At 45.0% G+C, this 27,767-nt stretch overlaps 1 protein-coding gene across 28 annotated transcripts in view; it reads left to right on the top strand.

The window, feature by feature from the left end:
* The window catches only part of LOC108938752 (receptor-type tyrosine-protein phosphatase delta), a 325,780-nt gene that overhangs the window by 282,632 nt on the left and 15,381 nt on the right, over positions 1–27,767 (top strand). For 9 of the 28 annotated variants that reach the window (XM_029251986.1, XM_029251992.1, XM_029251990.1 and 6 more), the window contains 18 exons: positions 500–805; positions 1,754–1,947; positions 2,699–2,725; positions 3,518–3,635; positions 4,239–4,826; positions 5,242–5,342; positions 6,010–6,266; positions 7,302–7,395; positions 10,113–10,322; positions 10,715–10,875; positions 13,524–13,535; positions 15,679–15,791; positions 17,196–17,237; positions 17,730–17,827; positions 22,432–22,555; positions 23,433–23,608; positions 27,257–27,376; positions 27,509–27,663. In XM_029251986.1, coding sequence (XP_029107819.1) covers positions 500–805; positions 1,754–1,947; positions 2,699–2,725; positions 3,518–3,635; positions 4,239–4,826; positions 5,242–5,342; positions 6,010–6,266; positions 7,302–7,395; positions 10,113–10,322; positions 10,715–10,875; positions 13,524–13,535; positions 15,679–15,791; positions 17,196–17,237; positions 17,730–17,827; positions 22,432–22,555; positions 23,433–23,608; positions 27,257–27,376; positions 27,509–27,663 — 2,896 coding nt within the window. The remainder of the gene's footprint in view (positions 1–499; positions 806–1,753; positions 1,948–2,698; positions 2,726–3,517; positions 3,636–4,238; positions 4,827–5,241; positions 5,343–6,009; positions 6,267–7,301; positions 7,396–10,112; positions 10,323–10,714; positions 10,876–13,523; positions 13,536–15,678; positions 15,792–17,195; positions 17,238–17,729; positions 17,828–22,431; positions 22,556–23,432; positions 23,609–27,256; positions 27,377–27,508; positions 27,664–27,767) is intronic. The other 19 variants (XM_029252002.1, XM_029252004.1, XM_029252006.1 and 16 more) reach the window with 12 other exon arrangements.

Here is a 27,767-nt window from a genome sequence, read left to right on the forward strand (position 1 = left end):
TCGGTTTGTTAAAGGAAATGTAGGTTTTTTTTCAATGATTTTAAACATCAAAGGTAGGTTTTATGTTGTGACGGTTCCATTTTACCTTATTATTTTTCCTCTGCTTGACATTACTGTGTCTCCCATTTGTCGAAATTTTACTACATCGCTTTCCCTTCACATTTATTTATGTAATCATCGTGGGTTTCCCATTCCCTTTTTTAAGTCGAAACTCATAGGCAGACGGAAGTGTCAGCCTTTTCATTTTTTCTTGCTCATTTTTCCCCAAAATATCCCACAGAATTTTAGTTCTTTCGATTGCATTTTTGTCCTTATGTTTCATTTTCATTGTTTATTTTTTTTTTCTTTTCTGTTTGTTTGTTTCTGCCATCATCCCAAAACCCCGTGTTACATCAACCTTCTACTTCCGAACCCCTCAACGAAACAAACAAACGAATGAACCGACCAAACAAATGAATCCAACGACAAACCCCGCCCCCTCACACCGCCCTACAATCAGAGCCCTCGGCACCTCCTCAGCACGTAAGGTGCTCGAGCCCCAGTTCCACCAGTATTCTGGTAAGTTGGCTGCCGCCCCCCGTGGAGCTACAAAATGGGATCATTACCAAGTACTCGGTGCAGTATGCCGCCGTCGAAGGGGAGGACACGTCTCCGCGTCAGATTTCGAGCCTCCCTCCGGAAAGCTCTCAGTACCTGTTGGAGAACTTGGAAAAATGGACTGAGTACCGCGTGACCGTGAGGGCCCACACGGACGTTGGACCAGGCCCCGAAAGCATTCCGCTGCTCGTCCGCACCGACGAAGACGGTATGTTGTGCCGGGTGGCACCGCAGATCACCGCTAGCTGGTGTAGACCCGCAAGCTCTGGCTTTTCTAACGGCACCTGCACTGCCCTGCCCTGCCCCGCTCCCTTGCTTCTAACTCTCTCCAACCTGGTGCCACTTTCGTGCCCACTTTACTAACCTGGACCCCTCGATCTTTTTGCTGTGCAGCTTGGGCAGACTTTTTAAAGCCTTTTTTTTATGGTTCTTTGGCTCTTTTTTGCTTTTGTTTGCATTTTTCCCCTGTATCTGATTCCTAACAAACAAAATAAACTGCCGTATACACGTATGTTTTTTTTTTTTTTTTTTTTCCCCTTTGGCGTCAAGATGCTCCAGGCCTCTTTTACCATTTTACCACTGCTTCCAACTGTCATTGAAATTTTTTTTTTTTTTTTTTTTTTTTCCTGAAACGAAGCGTGAATGAATCTTTTTTCTATCTGTTTATATGCTGTGTCAAAACAATTATTATTACTTTTTTACTTGACCGTAGCAATGTTCTTGGACAGTGGGAAGAAGACAAGAAGAATGGACATTTTTTTGAGCCATTTGTGACACATTTTTCCCCCTTTTTCAGATTTTGTTTAAAATTTCAGATTATTCATGGCCAAATTCTTTATGTATGCTTCAGAAACTGAAGCATCAGCTTTGGCTCTTTCTTGATTTTGTTTTTTTTATTTTTTTTTTTTATTTTTTGTTTTTTTTTAAGCAGTTACATTTTTATCCCATATTTTGAATCCACTAATTCCATTTTTTTAATGTCTGTTAGATCAGATGTTTTTTGGGGTTCTTTTTTCCTTGCCATTGTTGAAATATTGATATCATTCAATAGTTGTTACACAGCTTTTTTTTTTTCTCCCAAGCTCTTTGGAGCCGGCCACGAGGAGTCGGTCTCTGTAATCTTGACCTTTTCTCTTATTCCATGGTGTCCTTCCAGTTCCCAGCGGTCCCCCTCGCAAAGTCGAGGTGGAGGCCGTCAACTCCTCGTCCGTTAAAGTGCTGTGGCGCTCGCCCCTGCCCAACAGGCAGCACGGCCAGATCCGCGGCTACCAGGTGCACTATGTGAAGATGGTAAATGGCGAACCACTGGGACAGCCAGTCATCAAAGACATCCTGATTGATGATGCTCAGGTAACCGCCTGCGTTTGCTTCCGCCTTTCTGCTTCAGCCGCGCTGCGGCAAAACACTTACTCCGGTACAGTAGTCTAGTACCTTGACATCGGCTGGGAAAAACTAAATTTAAGTGGCTTCCGTTCCATAGACCTGTTAAGGTGCATGTTGCTGTATGTTAGTGTGAGATCTAAAAATGCTAAAATATGAAGTGCCAGTCGCAGAATCGTGTGCTTTTCACGTGAATTTGCGTGAACATGGTAATAACACGGGACTAGGCTGTGGGAACAAATACTGATTGCTGGTGCCCAGTGCAGACATGGTGTGGAAACTTTATGGACAAGCACCATAATATGTGCTCTACAGATAAAAACTTAGCACAGAAATATTAAACATATCCCAACTGCTTTCCCAGATTAGACACATCTTCATTAGCATGGGTTTTGTTAATAGTTGATTGGTGAGTTTTGTATCAGTATAAACAACCTCTTCCCATTATGATCTTTTTCTGGCTCTGGTCTTTTTCACTTGCTCTGTGCTGACAATTTTTCCTCTATTGGTGGCGAAACGTGAGCACCAAAAATGCCAGGCAAGGTGATCGATCAGTAATTTAACTCTAATATTTGCGTTGCTTATGTTTGCATTACAGTAGGTAAGTCCGTTGATTAGAATTGAGTGGAAATTAAAGTTGAATATGTAATTATTTTCCTTCTTACCGGTAACATTCCTGTTCTTACTTTGCTTCTCTCTTCTGTTTGTCTTTCTCAACCAGTGGGAATATGATGACTCAACTGAACATGTAAGTAAAATGTCAATACTTCATAATATTAATTTCTCTGCAGTCTATAGTTCACACTGAGACGTGTTCCAGTACTTAGGTTCTTGCTACTCTATTAGCCAGGCATCATCTCACCTTTACAGCATATTTCAGGCTTCCAGTACTGTCGTACTCAATCCCGATTTTTCCATTGCTACAGACTGACTTAAATAACGTGTCTCGTGCATATTTCCTGTATCACTGTTTACTGAAAGACAACAGAAGATAAAATGCATTTTAATAACCAGTAAACTTGGTGGAATAATCGCAATAGAACAAGGCATTTGAGGACAAGGCCCTGTGATCACTGAAAGTTTTATGCTTCCCATGTGGCTCAATAAAATGGGCCGACTGGACAGTATTCATCTCCAGTGAAAGTCAGTCATTCTGAATCTGACCTTCGGTGAAGGGAGATTGATTTGACCAAAGCACTTTTCCTCAATGCTTGGCTGGCTCACAAGAGCGGCCCTAAACTCCTTTTTCCGTTTCTGCACAACAGGGGTTTTTTATACTCTGCAGCTATTCTCTTTTATAGGGGAATCAAACATGTCTTTCTTTTTCCGGTACCTCAAAACAGCCATCAGTGTAACATCTGAACATATGAATAACTCAATCGCAATTGTGTGAGAGCTAAAGACTGTAAATTCTGTACCGGACTGAAAAGGCTCTCCTCATTAATCACTTCAATTTGAGAATGTTTTCCTGAAATGCTGTTTATCCGGAAGTCTTTTTGACCTCTGTTTAATCACGAAGGTCTCCTGGTCCTCTTTCCAGGAGATGATTCTCTCGGACCTCCAAGCAGAAACCACATACTCTGTGGCCGTCGCGGCCTACACAACCAAGGGGGATGGGGCACGCAGCAAGCCAAAAGTGGTGTCTACCACCGGCGCGGGTATGTTCTCTGCTTCGTCTTCCGTGTCGCATGTGGGAAAGCTTTGTGGTCGTTTGTAAGTGTGCCAAACTACATGCAGTGCAACACAAAGCTGTTCTTTCCACTGGAGCCCTTACATGTGGAAAAATGCCTAATAGCCCCTTCAATTATGGGCCGCATTATAATTCCGGTCACCGGCAAGTTTGACATTGGAGTCTTTGCAGGGGTGAATAACTTGTGTAAAAATGCGACCTAATGTAGGCTTCGGCAGGAGCTGGGAGGCTTTTCTTTCTCTCTCTCTTTCTTTTTTTACCGGCTTTTCTAAAACCTGCAATTGATATGACTTATAACCAATATTTTACAATACATATAATTATCCAAGCTGTGAAATCAGACCGGAAAGCCGTTCAGAATTGGCCTGCAGCCCCAGAAGCCGAACAGTCAAAAATCACTTTCTCAGAGTTGGCAGCAGCGGGTGGCTCGCCCTCTGCTGCAGATTCGTACACTGCATAAGGCCTGACGGGTAATTGTTTAACGCGTGGCAGTGAGGCCGCAGCTCGCGCGATTTGCATAATGAGAGCCTGCTCTCAAGGTTACTTGTGGTCTTTTTGTGCACCCTTTCAGTACCAGAAAAGCCCAAACTCATGGTGAGCGCCACCAACATGGGCACAGCACTGTTGCAGTGGCATCCACCCACAATAACCCACGGTCCGTTGCAAGGCTACCGGCTACTCTTTGGCCGCAAAGACATCGAGCCATTGGCCATCGTTGAGTTCCCGGAGAGGGAGAACCATTACACTACGAGGGAGATCCATAAAGGTGCTTCGTATGTCTTCCGCCTGGCGGCTCGCAACAAGGTGGGCTTCGGGGAGGAGACAGTGAAGGAGATTACCACCCCGGAGGACCTGCCCAATGGGTTCCCTCAGGGCATTCGGGCTGAGAGCACAACTGCCACCACGATCCAGGTCAGCTGGGGGCCCCCTCTGTTGGCCGAGCGCAACGGCAACATTGTCAAGTACGGCCTGCAGTACAAGGACATCAACAGTCCACGGAGCCCGTCGGAACTGTTCATCGCCGCCCCCGAGTCAACGGTCACGCTGGATGGCCTCAAAGCAGATACCACATACGATATCAAAATGTGCGCGTTCACCAGCAAAGGCTCCGGCCCCTATAGTCCCAGTGTCCAGTTCAGAACGCAGCCTCTGGACCAAGGTAGGCGCTCTCCCCTGCTGGTCTCTGCTCAGCACCTGGCAGGGTGTATGGTCACACGGTCCAGATGCAAGGGGACCATTCTCTCTGTGGTCACACCCTGCAGAGTAGAAGGTACAGTATCCAAGTACATGTCTTCCTGTCTGGTCACTGGAGTAAACCTTGATACCGGTGTGGACACAGGTAAGGCAGACATGATGGGAAACTTCACCTGGGCTGCAAGTAAGGTGGGCGTGATGAGGAAACCCAGGGGGGCCCCAGAGTTACGGGTTCCTGACTAGCAGGTAAGCTCTGTTCAAAGCAAGAGGTAAATCCGGGGTAGGTCGTGGCTAAACAGAGGTAAACCAGGGACAGGTCTTCAGATTGGCAGGGGGCACCTTGTGACACGTCTGAACCATCTGCACTGCCTTTTTTTTAGCAGTGTTTGCAAAAAATTTCCGCGTGAAAGCGGCAATGAAGACATCAGTCCTGCTCATGTGGGAGATCCCAGAGAACTACAACCCAGCACAGCCTTTCACAGTAAGTGGCCCATTCATGCAAACTCCCACAATTTTAATGATATTTCGTCCATTAACTGCAAGGAAAGCGTTCCGATAACCTCGGTTTCAGCCATTAAGTATACTGCATGATATAAACTCTAAATATTTATGTTTTTTTTTCATGTTGAAGAAGTGTTCATGTAGGAAGTCAGTATGAGCAGAATTTATAAATATTTTACAGTCTGTTATTGTGCATGCCAAAGTGCAAGAGAGGATCATTGCTGCAAATTACATGTTGTCTAAAACTACCTCCATCTTAGATGTGCTCCTCTTGTGTGAACGTGCAATGTTAACTAGCTCTTCTCTCACCGGTTACAATGCAGGACAAGCATTTTATGCTTTTAAATTTAATGCATTTGCACTGATTTGTAAAATGCTGTGTCACACACAATTCTCTGTAAAGTTGGAGGTGTTTGTTTAAATGGTAGGCTATAGTTAGTAGGACTGGCGTTGTATGTTCAAGCCGTAAGGAGGTTTGTTTTCCTGCCTTTGGGAAAAGGTCAACCACAATGGCTTCAGTGTAATGTCAAGCTTTAGAAATGGGGGAATGTGGGGAAAACAGTGTCAACGTTGTAAAGTCGAGCAAGCTAGGAGGTGGCTAGTTCAGCATTAGCAGCACTGATGTGACCAGTGTCTCCTGTCCTCAGATCCTGTATGACAACGGGCAGAGTGTCGAGGTGGATGGCAGGCTCACCCAGAAGTTGATCACCAACCTGCAGCCCGAGACACAGTACTCTTTCCTGCTGACCAACCGCGGGAACAGCGCAGGGGGCCTGCAGCACCGCGTGTCCGCCGTGACAGCACCCGATGTGCTGCGCACCAAGCCCTTCCTCATCGGAAAAACCAACTCGGACGGCATGGTGACCGTGGAGCTGCCCGCTGTGCAGGCCACGCAGAAAGTCAGGTGATCTCTGCTGACCAAAAGGAGAGCTTTGTTTTCTTTCAAATCTTTGTTACTCTTTATATACAGTATGTGTCATGGCACCTCCTCACCACAAGCTCATTAGAATGGGCTTGAAAGCTGACTTTCAAGGATCATCCTTGTTTTTCATATTAAAGTCCATTAACGGTCAAAGAGTAAGAGGTCATCACAGACACCTGCAGTGCGTTTGAGAAAGGTGCATTTCCAAGTGCTTCCAGCTGCTTCAAAACATCTTTGGTTTTGATGTTTCAGGCTGCCCCGGAGATGTGTCTCACAACGCCGACTCGGGCCACACTCATTAGCGTCCCATTATGATGCCGTATTGACTTGCCGTTCGGCGCTGGTCCGCGGAGCCTGAGCTGCCAGGGTTATTACCTTCATACAGCCCAACAAATGGGAATCCTTTTAATTTCATCTCACTTAGAGGTGCCTAATTAGCCCTGAGGGCCTTGGTGAGGTGTGACAGCGTACCGGAGCCCACTGATCATGCTTCAATTAAAGCCCAACACGGAGAAAAGCACTCTAATGAAATAAACATGGCAGTATATTTTCTAGCGGCTTGGTGGTTGCACCTCTCATGTCGCTATATTTAGCATGTTTGGCTCCTTAGCGCAATCAGTATTTTAAAAAAGGAAAAACTAATTAGAATTAAAGTGTAATATGAGAGGGGGGCGCGGTGGCGCAGTGGGTTGGACCGGATCCTGCTCTCCGGTGGGTTTTGGGGTTCGAGTCCCGCTTGGGGTGCCTTGCGGCGGACTGGCGTCCCGTCGTGGGTGTGTCCCCTCCCCCTCCGGCCTTACGCCCTGTGTTGCCGGGTAGGCTCCGGTTCCCCGTGACCCCGTATGGGACGAGCGGTTCAGAAAGTGTGTGTGTGTGTGTGTGTGTGTGTAATATGAGACCCTGATCTTGGTGGAGCTTCATGAAGCTCTCTGTGCACCTCCTGCCCTGAATGCTTGGGCAGGCAACTCCCCTGCAGATCAGAGGCTCACCTAACCTGTCCATCTTTTCTGTCTCCAGGGGATACTACATCGTGGTGGTGCCACTGAAGAAGCAGCGCACGGGCAAGTTCTTCAAACCCTGGGATACCCCGGATGAGATGAACCTGGAGGAGGTATGCTTTGCTCCCAGATGGGCTTGTGATTCCAGGCTTGGGGTTGAAGGAGAAGTGAGAAATTAGAAATGAGTTCCAGGTCAGCAGCCTGTGGGTTCTTCCTGGAATGGGAGAGCTATTCTGATAATGTTTTGGGGTGTTGTGAGTCTCGGTGTAGCTCTACCCAATGTCCCAGTGACCTTTCCACTCCTTAGTCACACCAGTGGCGTGTTGTACCTCTCCCATAAAGTGGCCTTACAACGCACTGCCTGCCCTGCTTTAATTCTCAATCCAGCTTCTGCACGGCCTTGCCGACACCCCCGCTCAGGGCCCCGCAGGCTGGCCATACGCACCGAGAGGAGACTTTTAATAAAGGACAGCCTGCGAAGCGTTAATCTGTGTAATGGTTTTCCTAGGGACGTCGCTTGAATTATGAATATCCGTCTCAGGAAAGGTGTTCTTTGTTCAACATGACTTGTAATACCCTCGTGTCCCTGTAATAACAACACACATCAGTGGCACCATCAATATCCAACAGAATATTAAGTAGAACCTGGAATTAAATTTGTACTTGTATGAGAGATACATGGATGGAATCAGCAATGTTGTCTCGGAACATGTCTGTCCCTCTTCTGCATTATTAACATAATTTTAAATATATACTGTATATATTCACGACACAGATTTAATACTGATGAGGCCACAGACAGGGTGCCGGTAATGGCTTAACGCTCAGTCCCGTCAACTGTGAAGGTTCTCACCGACAAAGCATAATTGGTTGGGGTTTCATAGGCAGTTCTGGTTTTATAATTAGACAAATCTAGAAAGTGCAGAGGCACAAAGTGTTACTACTAAAATGGAAAAATAAATTGCAATCTTGGAAAGAATAAAGAGGGAAACCTTGCTTAACAGTCATAAAAACGTATTAGTGAACTGAAGATCTGCTGCCTTGTATATTATCTAAACACGGTACGATCCGTGGCTGCTCCGTGTGCTTTAAATGCAGCTGTTTCGTATGCAACATTTTCTATGAAACGAACTGTAGTTTACTGTATATCTCTTTGTTCTGTTAATACATTTCAGTCTTGAAAATAAATTTTCAGTCGGCTTTCATTTGTTAAAGTTCACATTTGTGTTCTGTGCATACAGTATAATGTTCCCATACTGTGTTATGGAACATATGTAAAAAATGGTTCATTTATAAATCTGTAATTTTTCCTTTTTTTCTTTCAATGTTTCTACATCTAAAATAAAAATTACTTCCGTGTGTGTGCGCGCGCAACTTTATTAACAAGTCTAAGGGCCGGATTAATTCTTGCCTAGGGGCACGGAAAACCCCAGCGCCGGCTCCTCTCCTGCGGTACTTTGGTATTTTATCTAGCCGTGGTGTGAGCGCCCCCTACATACACTTACGGTGAGAAATGCTAGACCTCCAGGTGTTTTCCAGGCTGGAGAACAACTCCCAGAACAAGGAGCCTCTCGGTTCATGCGCTGTAGCTACTTGTGAAAAGCCGTGTGCCGATGAGAGGCGCCTGTGTGGGAACACCTTCTCCGGATAGAAGCGCACTTTGGCCACTTTCAGCGCGCGCCGCTGTGTCGGAATGGAGAACAGCTGCTCCGAGAGGGTTAGCAGCACTCCAGCCGTGTCTGTAAATAGACCCGAGGATGTGTAATAATAGTTAAAGGAGTAGCAGCTCTTGAGGAATATGTGGTGTCGCCTCTTAGTTGAAAGGTCCCAGGTATGAATCCCTGCTTCTGCTGTAGTGCCCTTGATCGTGGCACTTACCCGAAACTGATACAGCCAAAATCACTGTGCTCTATAAATAAGTAAATTGCGCTAAAGCCGCTTATCTAACAGTATGAGTGGCCTTGGACAATGGTTTAAGGGGGGAAAAAAAAAGGTTGAAAACGATATCTAACAAGTTTTTTTTTTTTTTTTTTTTTTAAATTTCTGTTATTATCGCTGATTCCGGCGTCCTTTTATTTGAAACACAAGCACTTTTCTATAGGTTTAACCCACAAATAGTGTTTCTCTTTTAAGTGTGAACGTCTCAGTTTCCTGCTTTAATTTGGCAAATATCATAATATTACAGTGTTATAGTGACCAAACATTGTGGAAAAAGAAAACGTTTGGCTTGAACCCCAGACACACTTATGAATAGAGCAGTGTATAAGTTAGCGTCCTTCAGAGTGTGTTGTGTCTCTATAGCAAAACACCTCGCTCTTCAGGGTTTCAGTCTCTACAGCTGTGTCTGTGCTTTTTTTACCCTGCTGGCCTTGGTTCTTACAATTTTTTGACACTCAGCTGTGTACATTGAGATGAATGGCTATATATTTTCGCTGTGGATTGTTGGCATGTGACTAAACACCGTATAGTCAGTAGCAACGATCAAAGTGATTATTGGAATTGTCAGTTTTTTCAGCAGAGTTCAGTAAGAGATATAAACTGGATTATATAAAATATTATATTTAATAGACATTTATTTCACTAGTTTCTGATGATGTCATTTATGGCTGTGCTGTTAACCCCATATCCCCTTAATAATAATACCCATAATCTTCTGACACTAGGTTTCAAAAGTAATTCTGCATTAATGAACCAATACCAGCATTACCCACAATGCAACGCCGCTCTTTATTGAACCCTGTTATCTTCTCTGTGGAGGAAGTGTGCTGAGTGTGAACAAACCGTCCCCATGTGTTTATATTGACCGTTGGTATCGCTTTCTCCCGCTCAGCTTCTTAAAGAGATTAACAGAACGAGCAGAAGCCTTCGGTTGCGGAGGGAGGACGAGCCCAAGGCCTACATCGCCGCCTTCTTCCGAGAGCTTCCCACCGAGTTCACCCTGGGGGACAGGAAGGTCTATGGCGACTTTGAGAACAAACCGCTGCAGAGCGGCCAGGAATACATCTTTTTTGTCCTGGCAGTCCTGGAAAGCTCGGAAAATGTGAGTGTGGCGGACACCTGAATGCTTTGACTTAAAAAAAAAATATATATTTTTATCAACTTTCAGGTGAAGCCAGTTTGAAACAACTGAAAATAACGTCGTCTCCGCAAATTGCTTTTCAATGCTGATTTGTGACTAATTCATCACATAAACATGTGCAATGTTCCTCATCTTGTTATTGATCACTGACACTCAGGGTCCCACACTCCTGTTCGGTTCGTGAGGGGGTAAGCCCAGGTTGCTTTTGCTCCACTAAAAACAGGAGTTACAAGAAGCATTTATTTAAATTAATAATTTGGAAAATGTCCATATCTTTATGGTTTGACTGTTTGTGACTTGAAGATCCAGCGTGTGAAAGTGGTGTATTGAGACAGGATCCCTCTCTCCCCCAGACCATGTACTCCACCAGCCCATACTCAGACCCCGTGGTGTCGGCCGACATCGACCCGCAACCCATCATCGACGAGGAGGAGGGTCTCATCTGGGTGGTGGGTCCGGTGCTCGCCGTGGTCTTCATCATCTGCATCGTCATCGCCATCCTCCTTTACAAGAGGTGAGGGAGGAGAAAAACAGCTGTAACCAACAGACGATAACACTCCTAACCCCCCCCGGGGGGCTTAGGCCAGAATGCCCAGGCGATGTGTCAAGTGTCAGCAGCTACATGCAGGTAACAGAGTGTCAGGCTCCTCTGTGACCTGACACGAGACAGACGCTCAGGACGGGAAGTCATGAGTAGAGTGCGGTCTCTGGTTGTCCAGTGCATCTGAGTCTCACCAAACCGCGGAAGGGCCCCTGATGTGGACCTGCTGACTCAGCCGCAGAGCAGCGCACAGTCCCGTTTCAGAGTGTAACTGCAGCAAAGAAAGTCTGTTCATGGAGACAGGGAATCCAGATATTTCTGTGAAATTGAGATATTAAATCAGTTCCATCCTCTCTCCTTCTCTTTTAAAAATGATGAAAAAAAAGTTGACATTCTGAGAGCAGCAGCTATGGAACCAACACAAATTCATAGGCATGAATAATAAAGTTAATAACAGTATGTTTATGGGCCAGCAGGTAGGGTAGTGGTGAGCGTTGTGTTATTGCAACTGAGGGACCGCGGTTCAAATCCTCCCTGCTGTTTTAGTGCCCTTGATCAAGGTACTTACCCTGAACTGGTACCGTAAAAAATTACCCTGATCTATAAATGCATAAATCAGTGTAAGGAGCTTAGTGTAAAAATCTCGGTTTGGACAAAGGCTTCCAATAAATAATGGTTAGGAATGAATAAAACAGAAACAGAGGTTATAAAACCAGGGGATACTTTGCTTGTAAAGATGATTTTTTTTATATAGAACACCGTGGTCTTTCACTGAGGGTTGAAAACAGCGATCATCTCCTTTTACTTAACGCAGTATCTGACCATAAAACAGAGAGACAGCGAAAAAAAAAAAAAAAGAAAGTTGCCCAAAATTTGAAAATTTCACCATGTCACGTAGAACACAGGAAAGGTAGTACTGTAAAAAGGTAAAAGAAAAAAATATAAAAAATAGTAACTTTTTGATAACTGATTTGTTGCAGCTCTGTCATTTTCATTGGGGTTTTAATTATGATCGCAGAATTGGCACATAAAAACAAACAGGAAAAGGAGAGGAATTATACATTGTTGGAAGTAGGGCAGCACAATCTTTCCCGGCAGACAGGCATATCCAAGTGTTCCTCCAAGCAAGTGAAAAGAAGCTAAACATGTAATTTACAGGTAAACAGCAGTCCCCAAAGCAGTAAATATATGTCCAGAAAGAGGTGTTCAGTGGCGCACTCTCTGTGCGCTGTAAAGTGGATAAAATAGGAGAAAATTCTGTGTATTTTTTTTTTTTTTAACATTTTTATTTTATACAGTCATCTGAGAGGAGCTTTAGTGTGTTTGAATATCGCCACTGACTGTCTTACCTTGAATTCAAGCAGTAAATTCAATTTAAATGAGTTTAAATGGGTAAATTAGTGTCAGTAGCTTAGTGTACAAATCTCACATTTAAGTCACCTTAGAGCGTCAGTTAAATGGATAGATAATTATAAAATAACTGATAGATAAAGAATTACCCAGCAGTATGAATAAGGAGTATGGGTACAGCATGTGGCACAGTAGTTAGAGCGTTGCTTTAGAACAGAAGGTGCTGTGTTTGAATCCCAGTTCCTTCCTGAAGTTAGTGAAAATTACCCAGAATTGTTGTATTATACAAGCCTGGTGCTGTTAGGTCCCTTGGACTAAGGTGATAGTTTGATAAAAGTTACATTTCTGATTGTTTCCTGTTTAAAATGCACCTTTTTTTGCCGAATCCTCTAAAACAGAACGGCTTTCTTTGAGCGCTGAAGCTGAGCTGCATTTGCAGGGCACGTAAATGCCGTTTCTAGATGATCATTTTTACGCTTTCGGTATTTTTGGGGTGCTGCATGTTATGGTGTTAAAAAAGCGGCGCATTTGGAATTTGAATAAATCAAATTATCATATGTCACAGTTCACCTGCAATCACACACTTGACTGGCTGGAATCGCTAAGCAACGTGGATTACAGCACTTAAGTTAAATATAGATCCAAGCGCATAAAAACAGTGCTGTGTTCGACTCAGTTTGTCCCTTTTGCTGTTTTATATACATTTAACACACACATATATATATATATATATGGTAAAAGGGTCATTAATGAAAAACATATTGCAAAACGTGATATAGTATTATAACCATTTTCTCTGATATTTTATCCATTTGAGTTTTATCAAATGCGTAATGTTCTGCATGTAATCATGTTCTTATAGGTGAGCTTTAGGTTTTCTTATGTAAAGGAAAAAAGGAATTTAGCAAAAAAAAACTAAAGGATAAAAAGAAAAACAAGAACACGATTCATAAAGCCCTTTAGAGGAAAATGTACTCTTTCAAGCTGCACCTGGTATGAAATTATGGTTTTCTGAGCACTGCTTCCCCCCCAGGCTGTATAATTGAGCATGGTGTAGGTAGCAAAGCAGAGCTAATGTGTCACGCCAACCAAACACCAAAATTGTTCTTTTGTGAGAGACACCATTGTTTTTTCTTCCCGTATTCCTCATAACCAGTATGATTACGCTGCATGATGGGTTTTGTGAGATCTGCCTTACCAATATGTTCACGACCCGACTCGCTACTATCTAACGTCTCTCTCTCTTTCTCTGTCGCTCACTATTGGAGCAGCAAGCCAGACAGGTAAGGGTGCAGATCATCTGCCCCCACCCCATTCTGTGTGTGTTAAAACTGCTCGTCAGCCTCCACACCGTTCCACCTATGACATTACGGGTTCATTTCCCTCACTATTTTACCCCCCTGTGTAAGACCCAGGTGTCACATGTCACATGGAGGGTCTCTTTGTTCACTATGCTCATCGTCTTGAAGGCAACCAAGATGCTGTTTGCCTTTTACCCATGATTCTAGATGTTTCCAAGACAGGCCTCTCAGCTGCTTAGAGAAGATGTCATTAAAGTTGTGCTGCAGTGGTTCATCTTCCTGGTGCGCCCGTGAGCAGCATATTTACGTACCGTGTACCCTGGTTCCAGTGCAGTCTCATTCCGTAGCTGTCCGTCAGTGTTCAGCTCCGCATTATCGTAGGGAAAGAACACACTTTTTGGAAAAGTTGTCTAAGAAAAAACAAGGAGTAACTTATGGCAATGGAAATGGACACAGTTTTACATAGGGCATTTTTAACAGAAATAGCTAGGATTGTGTGAATGGTCCTTTCATCTACTGAGCTACTGGAAGTCCTGTTTTTTGATCGATGCACTGCACAGTTTCAAAATAATTATGGACTTTTGCTATTATGTTTTCAAAAATGTTAGAAAGCATAAACATCCTTTGTCTTCTTTTTAACCATTTGGGTAAAAGCTAAACTGTGCGTTACTTTGTCATTTTAAGGAACTCATATCCGTGCCCAAGTTTCCGTTTGCATTACAATCTGTGCGATTGTCTCTCCTATGTCATGGGGTCCATTTATTTGATTGACAAGCTTTTCCACAGAAGTCTGTCTTCAGTGTAATAATCAGTATCACCAAGACCAAAGTGGCAAAACCTTATTACTCATCATCTAAATAGACCCCCAGATCTAAACATTGTCTCCATAATCACTGAGCGCTAGGGAATAAAACTGTATTTGCATGTCTGCTTTAGCATTAGTTTCAAAAGCAAAACTGCAGTCGCTAATGTGGAATATACACGATCCCGTAACTTTGAGACCCTCGTGCAAGATGGCTGCAACGTGTAATGCTAATATATTACAAAACAGATATATTTTTCCAACAGTCTGACATCACGATCGAATTTGCTCTCTGGCCGGGAACATTCTCTGTACCGGTACGGCATCTTTTCTACAGCCTTCGCCCGAGCTTCCCCGCACATCTCATTCCATGACTGCAACCGAAGGCCCGACCCCCAGATTGAACCTTTTTTCTCTCTCTACACTGTGTGAACGTGATCACGTTTGCCCCATGGCCGAGCTACCTCGGGGCCGTCTGAGGGCTTGGGCTCCCCTGGACGGTCGTCGCTGCACGGCTGCCCATTCCTCACCTTCCGGGGCAACCCAAGTGCCCCTCATCGCAAGCTATGCTATCATTGCTAACGTTGCTAACATTGCTGCCCGTGAACATCCTCTGTTTAATGGACTTTCTCGGTGCTTCTCGCATCTTCCGGCTCATCCCTCCCCGCTTCTCCAGCTCTCTGTGCCTTTCTGTACAGAATCGTCAGCGTTTCCATGACCTTCTTTCAGCTCAGCGTTTCTGCTCTGAAGTGGCTCCTTGTAGAGGCGGCACTCGGAATAATTTATGATTTATCACCCTCGCGAAATTGGAAAGCGGCTTTATTATTTGCATAACTATCATATGACAGAGCGTCATATTAAAAGTCAAAGGACACAAAATACGCCGCGCCACTCGGAACACATTTTATTTGTGAAGGTTTGCAAGGCCTCTCAGATCAGCAGGTTCTCTGAGCTCTCCAGTTAGTCGCGCTGCAACTCAGCAGCGCTCGGTCGCTTCCTGCAGTCTTTACTAACAATGTAAGTAAATAGAAGTGAGTAACTTTTTCTGCACATTGACACTGAAATTCTGCTCCACTACTTCGAAACGCGCGTCCGGTATCCGTCCGAGAATTGCCTTTGGTGCGGTTCTCCGTACTTTCCTCTGCGATAGGCTTTGAAGTCCGTTCAAGATTTCCCCACTTTCGAAAATGCATGGATTTATTTGGCTGTCGACATATTCGGTCGCTGTGTCTGTTTTTCTTGTCCTGCTCTTGTTCTTATCTGTGATTGTCGCATTATTATTTTCGACAGTCACGATGGAGCTGTGTGTCGCCGTTGTTTCAGGAAAAGGGCGGAGTCTGACACCAGGAAGGGCAGTCTTCCCAACCCCAAAGAGATGCCGTCACATCACCCCACCGATCCCGTGGAGCTGCGGCGCCTCAACTTTCAGACCCCGGGTACGAGCAGCGCCTACCCCGCTGCCACGCACACACGGCCACCCGTCACCCTACCCAAGATACAAGGGGTACTGAAGGCAAAATTGAAAGCGATACGTGCAGATTATTGTTTTGTTTTGTTAGAAATACAGCCATGACATTACATCGTATTTCTGTAAAGCACCACATAGCCTTCCGCTGTTATTTTTAACAAGGAATGCTTTTGATACGTGTGTAGCATGACTGGAGACAGCGCTGCAACGCACATAAATGGCAGCCAATGCTTCTCAAGGGGCCCCAATATCCAAGAGCCCTGACATTCGGCTGGAAATCACTGTTTAATGTCACAGGAGGCCCGCGGAGGGCAGTAGGTGGACAGGATAGACAGGTACCCGTGGAGTAAAGCGGTAAGTCGGGGACATTTGTCCCCAGGGAGCGCATGTCTGTCGCCCTTGACGGCTGAGTAAAGGCCAGGGAAGTGGGCCGGTGGAGGGATCTCGCCGTGGAGTGGTAAACACAGCTCTGGTGAGAAAATGTCACTGCCTGCTTACGCAGCAGCCAGATGCTGGAACTGCTCCTGCTGAGCCGGACTAATAGTGCGCGAGAGTCATCTTCCAAAAGTACCTTGTTCGTACGCATTTATACTGTATGTTGCGTTGTTGTGTTGAGGCTGCTGGACCATCTTTAGTACTGAGGTTCCTCCACCATCACCACCACCACCACCACAGTGCATGACATCTTTCAGAATATTTCTCAGAACCAAGTCAATCTTGGAAGGAAAGGGGAACGAAAAGCTCAAGGTCGCGCGTGTGTTGGAGTGTGTCATCGCTCTCTTCGACGCCACGCAGGAAGCCCATCAGCCTTCTCCTTGGATTCGCTTGGCCTCGCACCGCTTGTCGAAGGCACTTGATGTTTTGGGCGGGGCTGCGGCAGATGGAGGTTTCGTTGTCGGCATCGGGAAATGGATCTTGAGTGGCTTGGCGCTGGGAACGCTCCGCGGCCTCTTCGAGAGGGAGAGGAGAAAAGGGGCCCTGCTTTTCCATTAGCTAATGCCCACTTATGTTATCAGCTCGATAAAAGGCAGAGGGGGACATGTGTCCCAACACGGCTGCGGTATTCTTCAGCGGAGACACGTAACAGCTCGCCCGTCCCCAAATCAGCCGTAACACCACGCAAGCTCGCAGATCGCTCTCTTCCCCTCATCGAGTGCGTTTCGTCCGATACGGACAGCTGGATGTTGCAGCTGAAGATGGCCGCTATTTTACATCAATTCCAAATACGTTATTAAAAATTGCCAGAGGTATTTTTGCACATTTAGCCCTTTGTTTTGCTTAACCGGTTATTTTATTTCAGAAATACTCACCAGCTTGGCCACAGTTCTGCAGCGTATATGATCATTTCTGTATCCCGCCATTTCCTTCACAGGTTCAGGTGTCGCTGGTTACCCCGGTAACCTCCATATGTCAAGTTAGTCAGCCTTGTTTACGCATATGTCATTCTCTCTTTTTTAGTGTTCACACCCTTACCTTCCTTCTGTTTAGGCTTGTTATCAGCCTCACGCCATCTAATCTATCACGATTTTCATGGCATTGGTTTCAGGGGGAGGAGATTTTGGTGACACAACGTAACACACCATGACCCAAAGCAATCGCTGATGTCGTCCTTAACGATTTATTCTGATTTTTCACGCTTAACTGCGCTGCTGCTTGGTGCAGATAACACGTTCTTTCACAGTGGGAATGTGGGCTTTGGGAAGTTTGCCTGGTGACCTCCCGTTTGCTCCTATGTTCATCTCCTTTGAGCATGACACCGCTTGAAATAATCAAAGAGCCTAACAAGAGCCACCGTTTCGCCATCTTTCCATAAATGTGTTCTTTCTATTAGACAAACCTCACTTTTTTTTTTTTTTTTTTCCTAAACAGTATTTTTGTTGTTTCCTTTTCTTTTTCTGGATCCCAGGCATGGCCAGTCATCCCCCGATCCCTATCATGGAGCTCGCCGATCATCTAGAACGCTTGAAGGCCAATGACAACTTGAAGTTCTCTCAAGAATATGAGGTATTTTTCTGGTTTAACTTTACATTTCATACATGTTTAAGTTCACTTTAATTATCACTGTAAAAACTAAATGCCGGACTCTGACAAAGTGGTCTTTAAAAGGTATGTTGTATGACTGAATTTTAGAGACCTCTGCTGTCTGCTTTACTACCTGTAACACCCTACACTACCTCTACTTGGTAGGTTTGACCTGGTAGTTATGAAGAACTTGGTTTGACCATCTTCAAAAGCGATTCGCTTCCCAGCAGAGCAGCACCTTTTTGGACCGGTGACCTCGCAGTGTCAGCTTCAGTTGTCTAAGCTGTTTAAGTTTGCGTTTTTCATAATTTTCCTATCCGATGGAATGCAACCATTTCTCATCGAACGGTGCGCCTGCACATCTCAGGATGACATCTGAGCGGGTCCTCATACGATCGCAGAGCCGAAAGATAAGGTCGTGGCAGCTACGCCGCCGTAATCTCGTTATTGTTCAGAGCTGTGGCTCGCTGCACAGCGCATGTTGGGGGCCTGTCGGCGCGCCGTGTGCTCAGAAATGTGCAGAGCCCCTTGATGATGTCATCAGACACACGGGGATCCCCCCGATGGAGTCCCTTTGAGTGGCAGGGCTCAAAGACACATCTGGAGTCCTTCGTTGTCACTTATTTCCAGGCTTCGCCTGTCTGCTCATTAATCAAGTCTCTTTGTTCAATGACTAACAAGCTACTGCTGTTTATGCCTGGTCTCTGCTTCTTTATCAGTAGATTCTATTATTAATAAATGTGTGGAAGGCTGGTGCCTGGCCACTCCCATTCCACACATTGATAGGTGTACATCTAGGTGGTTCATGGTGAAGACACGAGCACCAGGTGCAGTCAGCTGACCACCTGAAGTTTCCTTATAAATGAAAGGACTTGTAAAGGACTGTAAATCAGAGATTTTTTTTTTTAATAGTGTATTTGTCTTCAGAGTGTCAAATTTGAATTATTAGACTATTGAGATATTTTTGTGCTGTTGTTTGTCTTTGACCATTAAATATTGATAGTTTTGTTTGTTCCTCGTTGTAGTGCTTGAAAGCCATTTCTTTCGCTCTGAATTACTTTAAATAGAGAGACTTCTGACTGTGAATTTGGTTTTTTGGAAATCCATCCACTGTTGCCCCTGGCCTTGTCACCACTTGAACCATGAGCCCTGGCGTTTGTGTCCCTGTAAGAGGGGACATTTTTTTGAAATGTCAGATGTCGGCTATTGTCTGAGATCATATTCTCTCAGAACTGTAGGGTAAAGGGGAGATTTTGGTTTGGCTGCATGTCATTAAGTCTGTAGATCCAAAAAGTGATGTCATGCAGTGGATGGTTGCCATACTGTAATGCGAAGAAAAAGAGGAGAACAAAGAATTACCACTTTGGAGGAAGGGGATTTAATGATGCATGTACATTTTACTGAAAAGTACAGAGTTTTATTTCGGATGTAGTGTGGTTACAGTATGGGAGTAAATATTTATTGTAAAATCAAAGTGTTTCCAGATGATATCTCCATGCATCTTCTGTGACATAGTAAGTATTCAGTATTTTAATTCTGCACTGGTGTAATTGCACATCGGTTTCTTTGTCTGGAGTTGTTTGCCACTCTGCGTACGAATCTCTGAGAACTTTCATTTGAAATCTTTCAAGCCCCAGAATTTGCCTGCAGGCAGATGGATATCAACACTTCATTTTCAGCAGTCGATCAAGAGATCCAACTCTTTTATCATTAAAGTCAGTGGGAGTATTTGTACACAGCTGCAGTGCAGAATTAATCACCATTTTCAGCTCGGCAGAAGAAAAGCAAAGAGTTCACAGATATGATGCTTTTAGGGGAAAAAAAAGTTCTCTTTGTAGGGGTTTTTATCCTCAAGTGCCACTGTACTGATGCTAAAAGAAAAGGATGCTGCTTTCCTCTGTTTCACAGTACTAGATAATCTGATAAGTCAAACCTGAATGACACTTACAAGTAAGATGTACATTTTATTTCCTTGGAAGAAGACAACACTCTACAAATGGTCATGTTTGGGAAAGCAATTTACATTTATTCATTTAGCTGATGTTTTTCTCTAAAGCAACTTACAGTGTAGAGGTTACAATCATTTACCCATTTATACAGCTGGGTAATTTTTACTGGAGTACCTGAGAATAAATACCTTGCTCAAGGGCACCACAGCTGTAGGTAAGGCTTGAACGTGCAACCTTTAGGTCCCAAAGCACCCACTCTAACCATTACACCACCAGCTGTATCAGCTCCTTGAGTTTTAATTCAAGAAGACAGTGCTTCAGCTGTGGTAGTTTAAAAAATGAACAAGCATTTTGAAACGATATGTCCATGGATAAAATCTATTTTAAGGCGCCTTTGTGCTTTGCTTTGGGTGAAACACGGCGCTGAGCGAGGCAGTTGTGCACATGGAGGACGCAGGAAGACTTGCTGGAGCTTTTATTCATCCAAAACCGTAATTACGATATTCACAAGTGCATCGCGGCGCCCGTGAAAGCGCCATGAGGAACGCCGGGGGGTCCGCATCACAGGGGGTTTGGAAAGCCCACCTTTGCACCATGGATCCGCTCTTTCAGTACTCTTTGCAGAGAATTTCACTGATTATCACAGACGGCTACGTTGTTTGTTCTCATCCTCGTTCACTGTTTTGTGCGCGTGTGTGATTAGCATAAGTGCTTTTCACATAAACCATTTTCCCCTGCACATTGTTTTCTTTTGCTTCGTAAAAAATCATGGCCACCTAAAATTGTTAAAAGGTCTCTGAAGACTGAAACTCGTTTCTCCTGGTTTTCTATATATATATGGCTCTTTAACATCAACATTATTAGTCCCACTAAGAACACCAATTATTAGTGTTATTATTATTCTTGTAATTATTATTATTGCTATTGTTGTAGTTGTTGCTGTTATGTATGTGTCTGTTACATGTTTGTTGCCTGACTTTTGTCATTCGCAGCAGTAAAATGACACCCTTTGAGGTGGTATTTAATAGTATCGACCGTCTTTAGCTGCAGTGGAGCAGAACCATTTCCAATAGCCCTCCGTAATAGCGCTGGGAACGAGAGCGGCTGGACGCCGCTGTTCGTTGAGAGCCTTGAAAGTGCGAGGCAGAGATGCCGAGGGAATTTTCTTCCAGTCCTGTAAATCGGAACGACTCCGGGCTCCAGGTCAACAGGCTGCGGAGGAGCCTTTCTTCCAGAAATTACAGAATCAAGAGCAGCAGTGTGAACCTGACCTATAAAAGATTGCCTGCAGTCGTCTCTCAGAAGACACATTTAAGATGATTGGAGAATTAGCAGAACATAAAACCTCTTCGGCATCACATGGGTCCTCACCTGATCCACATACTGATGCTTTTTTCAAGTCTAATGCCATTCCTTCTGTGCGGAGAGTCTTAATTATTCAATCTAAACAGATTATCTGGGGACACATAAAAGCTGACATTTTCACGTTATTACTTATGTAAAGTTAAATGTTAATGCATGAAAATCAGACTGGTGGCAGCAGGATCCACTTCAGACACACTGCGCCCGTGTTGTGCGGCCACATCGCTCACCTTCTGCCGTTTGGGCTTTTCATTGCCGGGGTTTGGATCCCGGAATTTCAGCATTTGCCCGGTCGAACGGTGCGATCGGAATTAGATACTGCAGCCCCCTGCTTCGTCAGTGCAGAGCGAGGAGAGAGACAGGAGGAGGGCGACGAGGAGGAGGAGCAGGGCAGCGCGGTGTGGCCACTCGCGTTATCAGACCTACAGCTCAAACACTTCCACACAAGTGTCTTCGGTGAAACACAGATAAATGTGTTTTAGCCTTGACGCCTGTGGGGGGAATTGGGGCTGTGAAATGTGGTGGCAGCAGCCTTGAGGAGCTAAATTTAACTGCAGTGGGCGGCGATGCGGACGTTTCGATCACGCCGTTGGAGCACCGGACTCTTCTGGAAGCTCCCAAATAGCAGCAAATAAGAGCTCACAGGCCCACATTCAGTACTGGCATTTAGTGGAGCTCAGATGATGTTTGAGAGGGGCATTCGGTGGGATGTGATATGTGCCATTAAAAGGGCAGGTGGTTATGTGATTTTTGATTTGGATCTTGGGACCATTTACTAGAGGTGTGCCAGTTTTCGGTTTTGCCCCCAAACTAGTGGAATGAGTTCACTCTGTCCCTCAGAGCTGCTGAATCCCTCCCAGCATTCAAGAAGGGTCTTAGATCCATGTCTTTCAGAAGCTCTTCTCTCCTGGTCTCCTGACAGCTACGTGAATGAGTCCAACACCACCTGCTATGATGATCTATGTAGTTGATATTTCAATGTCACTCCTATAGGAGCTATTTAAGGGGCGTGAACCAGGAACATGGTGATATCAAACAAACAACAAACTGTCGATAATCCTGTGTCTGAAGCTCTTTGTCTGTTTTTGATACATCTGCGTTTACTCTAAATTGTACCTCGCCTTGGAGAAAAGCATTATATGACTGTACATTTGAGAGTTCGACCTCCTTTGAGAATGAAGTGATGTTAATTCATTTGGGACATATATGAAATCCCGACATGCGCACCGCTGCTTTGCTCAGTGGCTGATGTCGTGTCCTTTGTTGCCTTCTCAGTCCATTGACCCCGGGCAGCAGTTCACGTGGGAGCACTCCAATCTGGAGGTGAACAAGCCGAAGAACAGATACGCCAATGTGATCGCGTACGACCACTCGAGAGTCCTCCTCTCCGCCATCGAAGGTAAGATTCCCCAAGACTCAGCTTTTCTTACACTCACTATAAGGGCAATTAGTCACCAATTCACCTGAAAACACTTTGGGAGGAACGAGAGCGCTTGCAAAGCCATGCAAACATAAGGAGAACCTGCAGCTGAGCTGGATTCAAACCCATAAAGAGGGGAACGATGTGCTTCCAACTCTGTGTCTCCGAGCTCTTTCTGTACCACTTTAATTGTCCGTCATGTTTAGATCCTCTGTGGAATGTCACCTCAAAGTAATAAAGTGTGTTGAAGGCAGATAGCAGCACTTGGTGACATTCCCTGGCTGCTTTCTGGCGACTAAAACAAATTTGAATGTGGAAAAGGACAGGAAATAAAGACGTCAAATCCCCATTGCGGTTTGGTTCTGGGGAGAAAAGGCGACCCGGATGTTGATGAATTCCATTAACTCGGTATAAACCCGACGGCGCGATCGCTCCATCTTCTGTATCGGCCAGGCATTTCGGGCACGCTTCCAGCGCTCTGCGGTGCCTCGATCTTGCCGAACAAAACCGCCGGCACGGGCCACAGGGACGCCATTGTTTACACCCAAACACTTTGACACACTTTGATTTTCCTGTTTTCTGGCCGAAGGGCTCGTCTCTGTGTCTGGGGCCCCGGTGCAGTGCGCGCAAAGAGTCCGGACTCATATATCACATGGTGCCTTTCTTTGTTCATGAGAAGGAGCTCAGTCTTTTCCCCTTCATCGTGGAACTTGTTTTTTTTTCGTTACTCTGGAGCCCATTGCAATATTAACGTCACGAGACGGTTTGCAAGAATCAGTCCAGTGAGGTTTGTCCAGCAGGTGTATCGAACTCAGCGCAAAGCAGGTGTCCCTGTGTGATCCCGTCCCCCTTTCAGGCATCCCCGGAAGCGATTACATCAACTCCAACTATATAGATGGCTACCGGAAGCAGAACGCGTACATCGCCACGCAGGGCCCCCTGCCGGAGACGTTCGGGGACTTCTGGAGGATGATCTGGGAGCAGCGCAGCGCCAACATCGTCATGATGACCAAACTGGAGGAGAGATCAAGGGTGAGTTCCTTTACTACAGTCCTCATACACTGTAATGTACTTGAAGAAAAAAAAAAAAAATTGAATATATCTCAGTGAACAAATGCTCATTTTCATTGCTGGCTAGAGGGTCGTCTGCTCCGCACACCCTGTATTTGTCCACTTGGAGCTGCATTGCAACTGTGCAGGAGGCTATTGGTGCACAGTCAGCTCAGCCAACATACATTTGTTCACTGCAGTAACGCAGCTGATTGAGGGCAGGGATTTGCCTTGACTCCGGAAATGGAACCCAAGACAAGATTCCGAGGTTCGGTTCCACGCGCGAGAACATTTACTCTGCACTTGAGCTGTGGTGGGAAAGGACAGAGTAAACGAAATTGGTGGTCATCAGTTCATAAATGCAACATTTTCCTCTAATTCTCCACTGGCCGTAATGGTGTTCTTAATTGACAAATCTTAATTCATCATTCATGACCGCCTGTGTACAAAGAGAAATTTGCATAATTCTAGCTTGTGCACAAGAGGTAAAAGGGGCTCGTTATTGCATTTATTAGGACTTTTTCGTTAAGCTGCTGATTTTCGCTTCCAGACCACGTATGTTAGGTTTGATATGTAACAGTGACGATTTCCTGACATTTCCTCCTTCCGTTTCTGATGTCTCATTTCATCCTTCTCTGTTGTACCACAATGTCTTAGTGTCGAGAGCAGGGGTTCTTTATTTTACCATGCTATTACCGTCTATTCTACTACTATGATAGAATTCTGTGTTAAAGTCATCCAGCTTTCTCAGAATTTAATTGAGTATAGGCAACTTTCACTGAGTGCTCCTTAGAGTTCAAGGGTCCAAAGCCTAGAAAAGGTTAAGAACCTGATCCACAAGTTTTATCCTTCATCCTTGACTCGTTTATCCTTTTTACCCATCAGATACAGGTATTCTGCTTTTCTGCCAGCTCCATGACTTGATTTTTTAATTTGTGTTTTTTCATTTCTTTGCATTTCTGTCTTCCTCAAATCTTCAGATGCCCTCGTATTTCTTCTCCAAGGCAAGATGTCTCTCTTTGTCTGTTCCTAGATGTCGCGCACCTGTTTTCTTTATCCGCTCTTTACTCGGCTGCACGGCGCGCTGCCTCCTCCAGCACGGCTCCTCTGAAACCTCCAGCCTGGCCAAGTGAATGCCAACACTTAACCACCGGGCACTGGCATCCTCACTGAGCACTTGTCACACGCTACATGCTAAACACACGCTAAAATCTGGCACCTCACTAGCAATAGCCGCACCAGTGAAGCAAGGCTACCTGCAACACAGGGGATGCAACGATTCCACGAGTTTATTTTCTTTGTTATTCTGCCTTTTCAGAATAGGACTTAATTTTTAATTACAAGTGGCATTGTTAAGTGGAGGACAAATCAGCGAACCCATTAATATTTCTTTCACAATTAGCAGGACAATGACGACAGAATGGGTTTGAAAGAGGGGAGATGAAACAGTTTCTGTTTTTTTTCCAAGTTAATCTTTCTGATGATGTTATTGCAATTGTATATTCAAGCAGGGAATGCATGTTTTGACAGCCATTGTTCCATTTATGTATGGCTCTATCAAAAGGATGTTATTGTACAATAGGGTGGAGATATTGATGCCAAAGAAAAAGCAGACTCCTTTTTCTCCCCCTTTCTTTTTTCTCTCAATATGTCTGCTTTTTTCTTTCTTAAAGTACAAATATGAAATCGGACAAGCCATTTATTACATTTATAAATTGGCTCACTGTGTAATAAATGGTTGAGTTAAAAATTTAGTAAGATATAAGAATATATGAGATACATTTTCCAGTTTATTTATTTTAAATGACCTGTTTTTCTAAAATTTTGTAGCATTTACCCTCCAGATTGAATTGAATTGAATAGATTGCTGCAAAGAGAACCCAGGCAGAACTGGAGAGTGGTACCACATTTGTTCACCTCATTTGCACAGTGTTTACAGCTTGTGTCTGGTGTTCTTGAGTGTTGGTGATCATTAACAAGATGAATGCTGCACACGTTTATCGGATGAAACGGTCAAAAATCAGCATTGAGGAAACAGTATATTTTAATTTTGATTTGTTTATTCACCTGGGGGTGCGGTGGCACAACAGGTTTTGCCGGATCCTGCTTTCTGGGGGGTCTGGGGTTTGAGTCCAGCTGGGGTGCCTTGTGACAGGCTTGTCGTTCCATTCTGGGCGTGTCCCCTCACACCTTGTGTTGCCGGGTTAGGCTGCTCCAGTTTGCCGCAACCCTGCTCGGGACAAGTGGTTTCAGACTGTGTGTGTGTTCATTCATTATTGATAACTGCTGACCTCCTACAGGATTACTTTGATTTTAAATTAATTCCAATTTTAATGTTGCTGAAAGTATGGGGGTGCGGTGGTGCAGTGGGTTGGACCGGGTGCTGCTCGCCAGTGGGTCTGGGGTTCGAGTCCCGCTTGGGGTGCCAGGTTAGGGTGCGGTTCTCTGCGACCCCCGTATGGGACAAGCGGTTCAGAAGGTGTGTGTTGCTGAAAGTTAAAATATTTAAATGAATTTTTCATTATTATTGATTATATCGTTTTTTTTTTTTTGCATAGCCTAAGCAGTGAATAAATGGAGGGATATGTGTTTTGTTATTGTTAAAGTTTTATTGACTGAGATTTTTTGCTAAAAGTGGCAATGGATTTACGAGTAGATTCCCAGTCCCAAATGTGTTCATAAGTTGAGGAGTCAGTATATAAATAAGATGGGGGCACAGTGGCGCAGTGGTGCAGTGGGTTAGACCGGGTCCTTTTCTCTGGGGGGTCTGGGGTTTGAGTCCTGCTTGGGGTGCCTTGCGATGGACTGGCGTCCTGGGTGTGTTCCTTATGCCTTGATTTGCCGGGTAGGCTCTGGTTCCCTGCAACCCCGTATGGGACAAGCGGTTCTGAAAATGCGTGTATAAATACGTATAGGTATGTTTGAAATCATTAAATTGCTTAAAGTGTGATTTACAGACAGAAAATGGTGTATGGCTCTCAGAATGTGTTTCTGTTGTTGACCTGATTGATATTTACCTGTACAGACAGCATTCAGTGTCGACGGCTCTGTTAATCACAACTTTGAAGGTGTTACCACAGTAACATGCGCGAAGAGGCTTCTTTATTTTTCGATGGTCCAAATATCCAGGGGGAGAATGAATAGGTCTGTGATTGAGGCAGCAGGACACAGAGCCTTACCGTCATATGTGTCTATGAATCTGTGCACAGCAATTATTTCCTGAATCACTTCTTTCCTGTCCTCCCCCTTAGCAGTGAACCAGTTATTCTGCAGTGGAGCGATGCTTTATTGGGAGTGAAGAAGCTGTTTAATGACAATAGACCCGCATCTTTAACTTGTCCAGAGTACCACGGTGCAAACTGTGAATAGGGAGCGCGCCATTCCAGCCCGTAATGCAGTGGACATCAGTGAAAAGTCATAAGCTGTTTCCTCACATGTGAAATTGTAAAATTGAGCTATACAGAGCACCGCTGGCAGCCCAGTAGCCTTTATTTATAGGATGGGCATCTCCACCGACTCCAGGCTACACCAGGTTGCTTGCTGCCGGTTCATAAAGGAAGAAGAAAGCCGCTGTATTTCCGTTTCCCTCTCTTTGTACTTAACCGTGTTTTACGGGACCGTCTATTCTAGGTTAAGTGCGACCAGTACTGGCCCACAAGGGGCACGGAGACCTACGGGCTGATACAGGTCAGCCTGCTGGACACGGTGGAGCTGGCCACATACTGCGTTCGGACGTTTGCGCTGTATAAAGTAAGTGCCCTGTTTATTGGCCACGCCCATGTCAATTGACCACACTCATCTCAATTTACCACGTACCTCTCTGTTCATCACGCCCCTCCAACGTCCATGCCTCATACATCGATCACACCTTTCTCCCTCCAGAACGGCTCCAGCGAGAAGAGGGAGGTCCGGCAGTTCCAGTTCACCGCTTGGCCGGACCACGGGGTTCCTGAGCACCCCACTCCCTTCCTGGCCTTCCTGAGACGGATCAAGTCTTGCAACCCGCCGGATGCTGGTCCAATGGTGGTGCACTGCAGGTGAGCAGTAAGCAGAGGGAGGAGCATGTCTCCTGGTGGTATGGGGGCGGAGCAAGCAGGATCCAACCATTGGCTGCACAGAACTCTCTAAATTTTGTGTTGTC

Source organism: Scleropages formosus, chromosome 5, assembly GCF_900964775.1.
Source record: "Scleropages formosus chromosome 5, fSclFor1.1, whole genome shotgun sequence".
NCBI lineage: Eukaryota > Metazoa > Chordata > Actinopteri > Osteoglossiformes > Osteoglossidae > Scleropages > Scleropages formosus.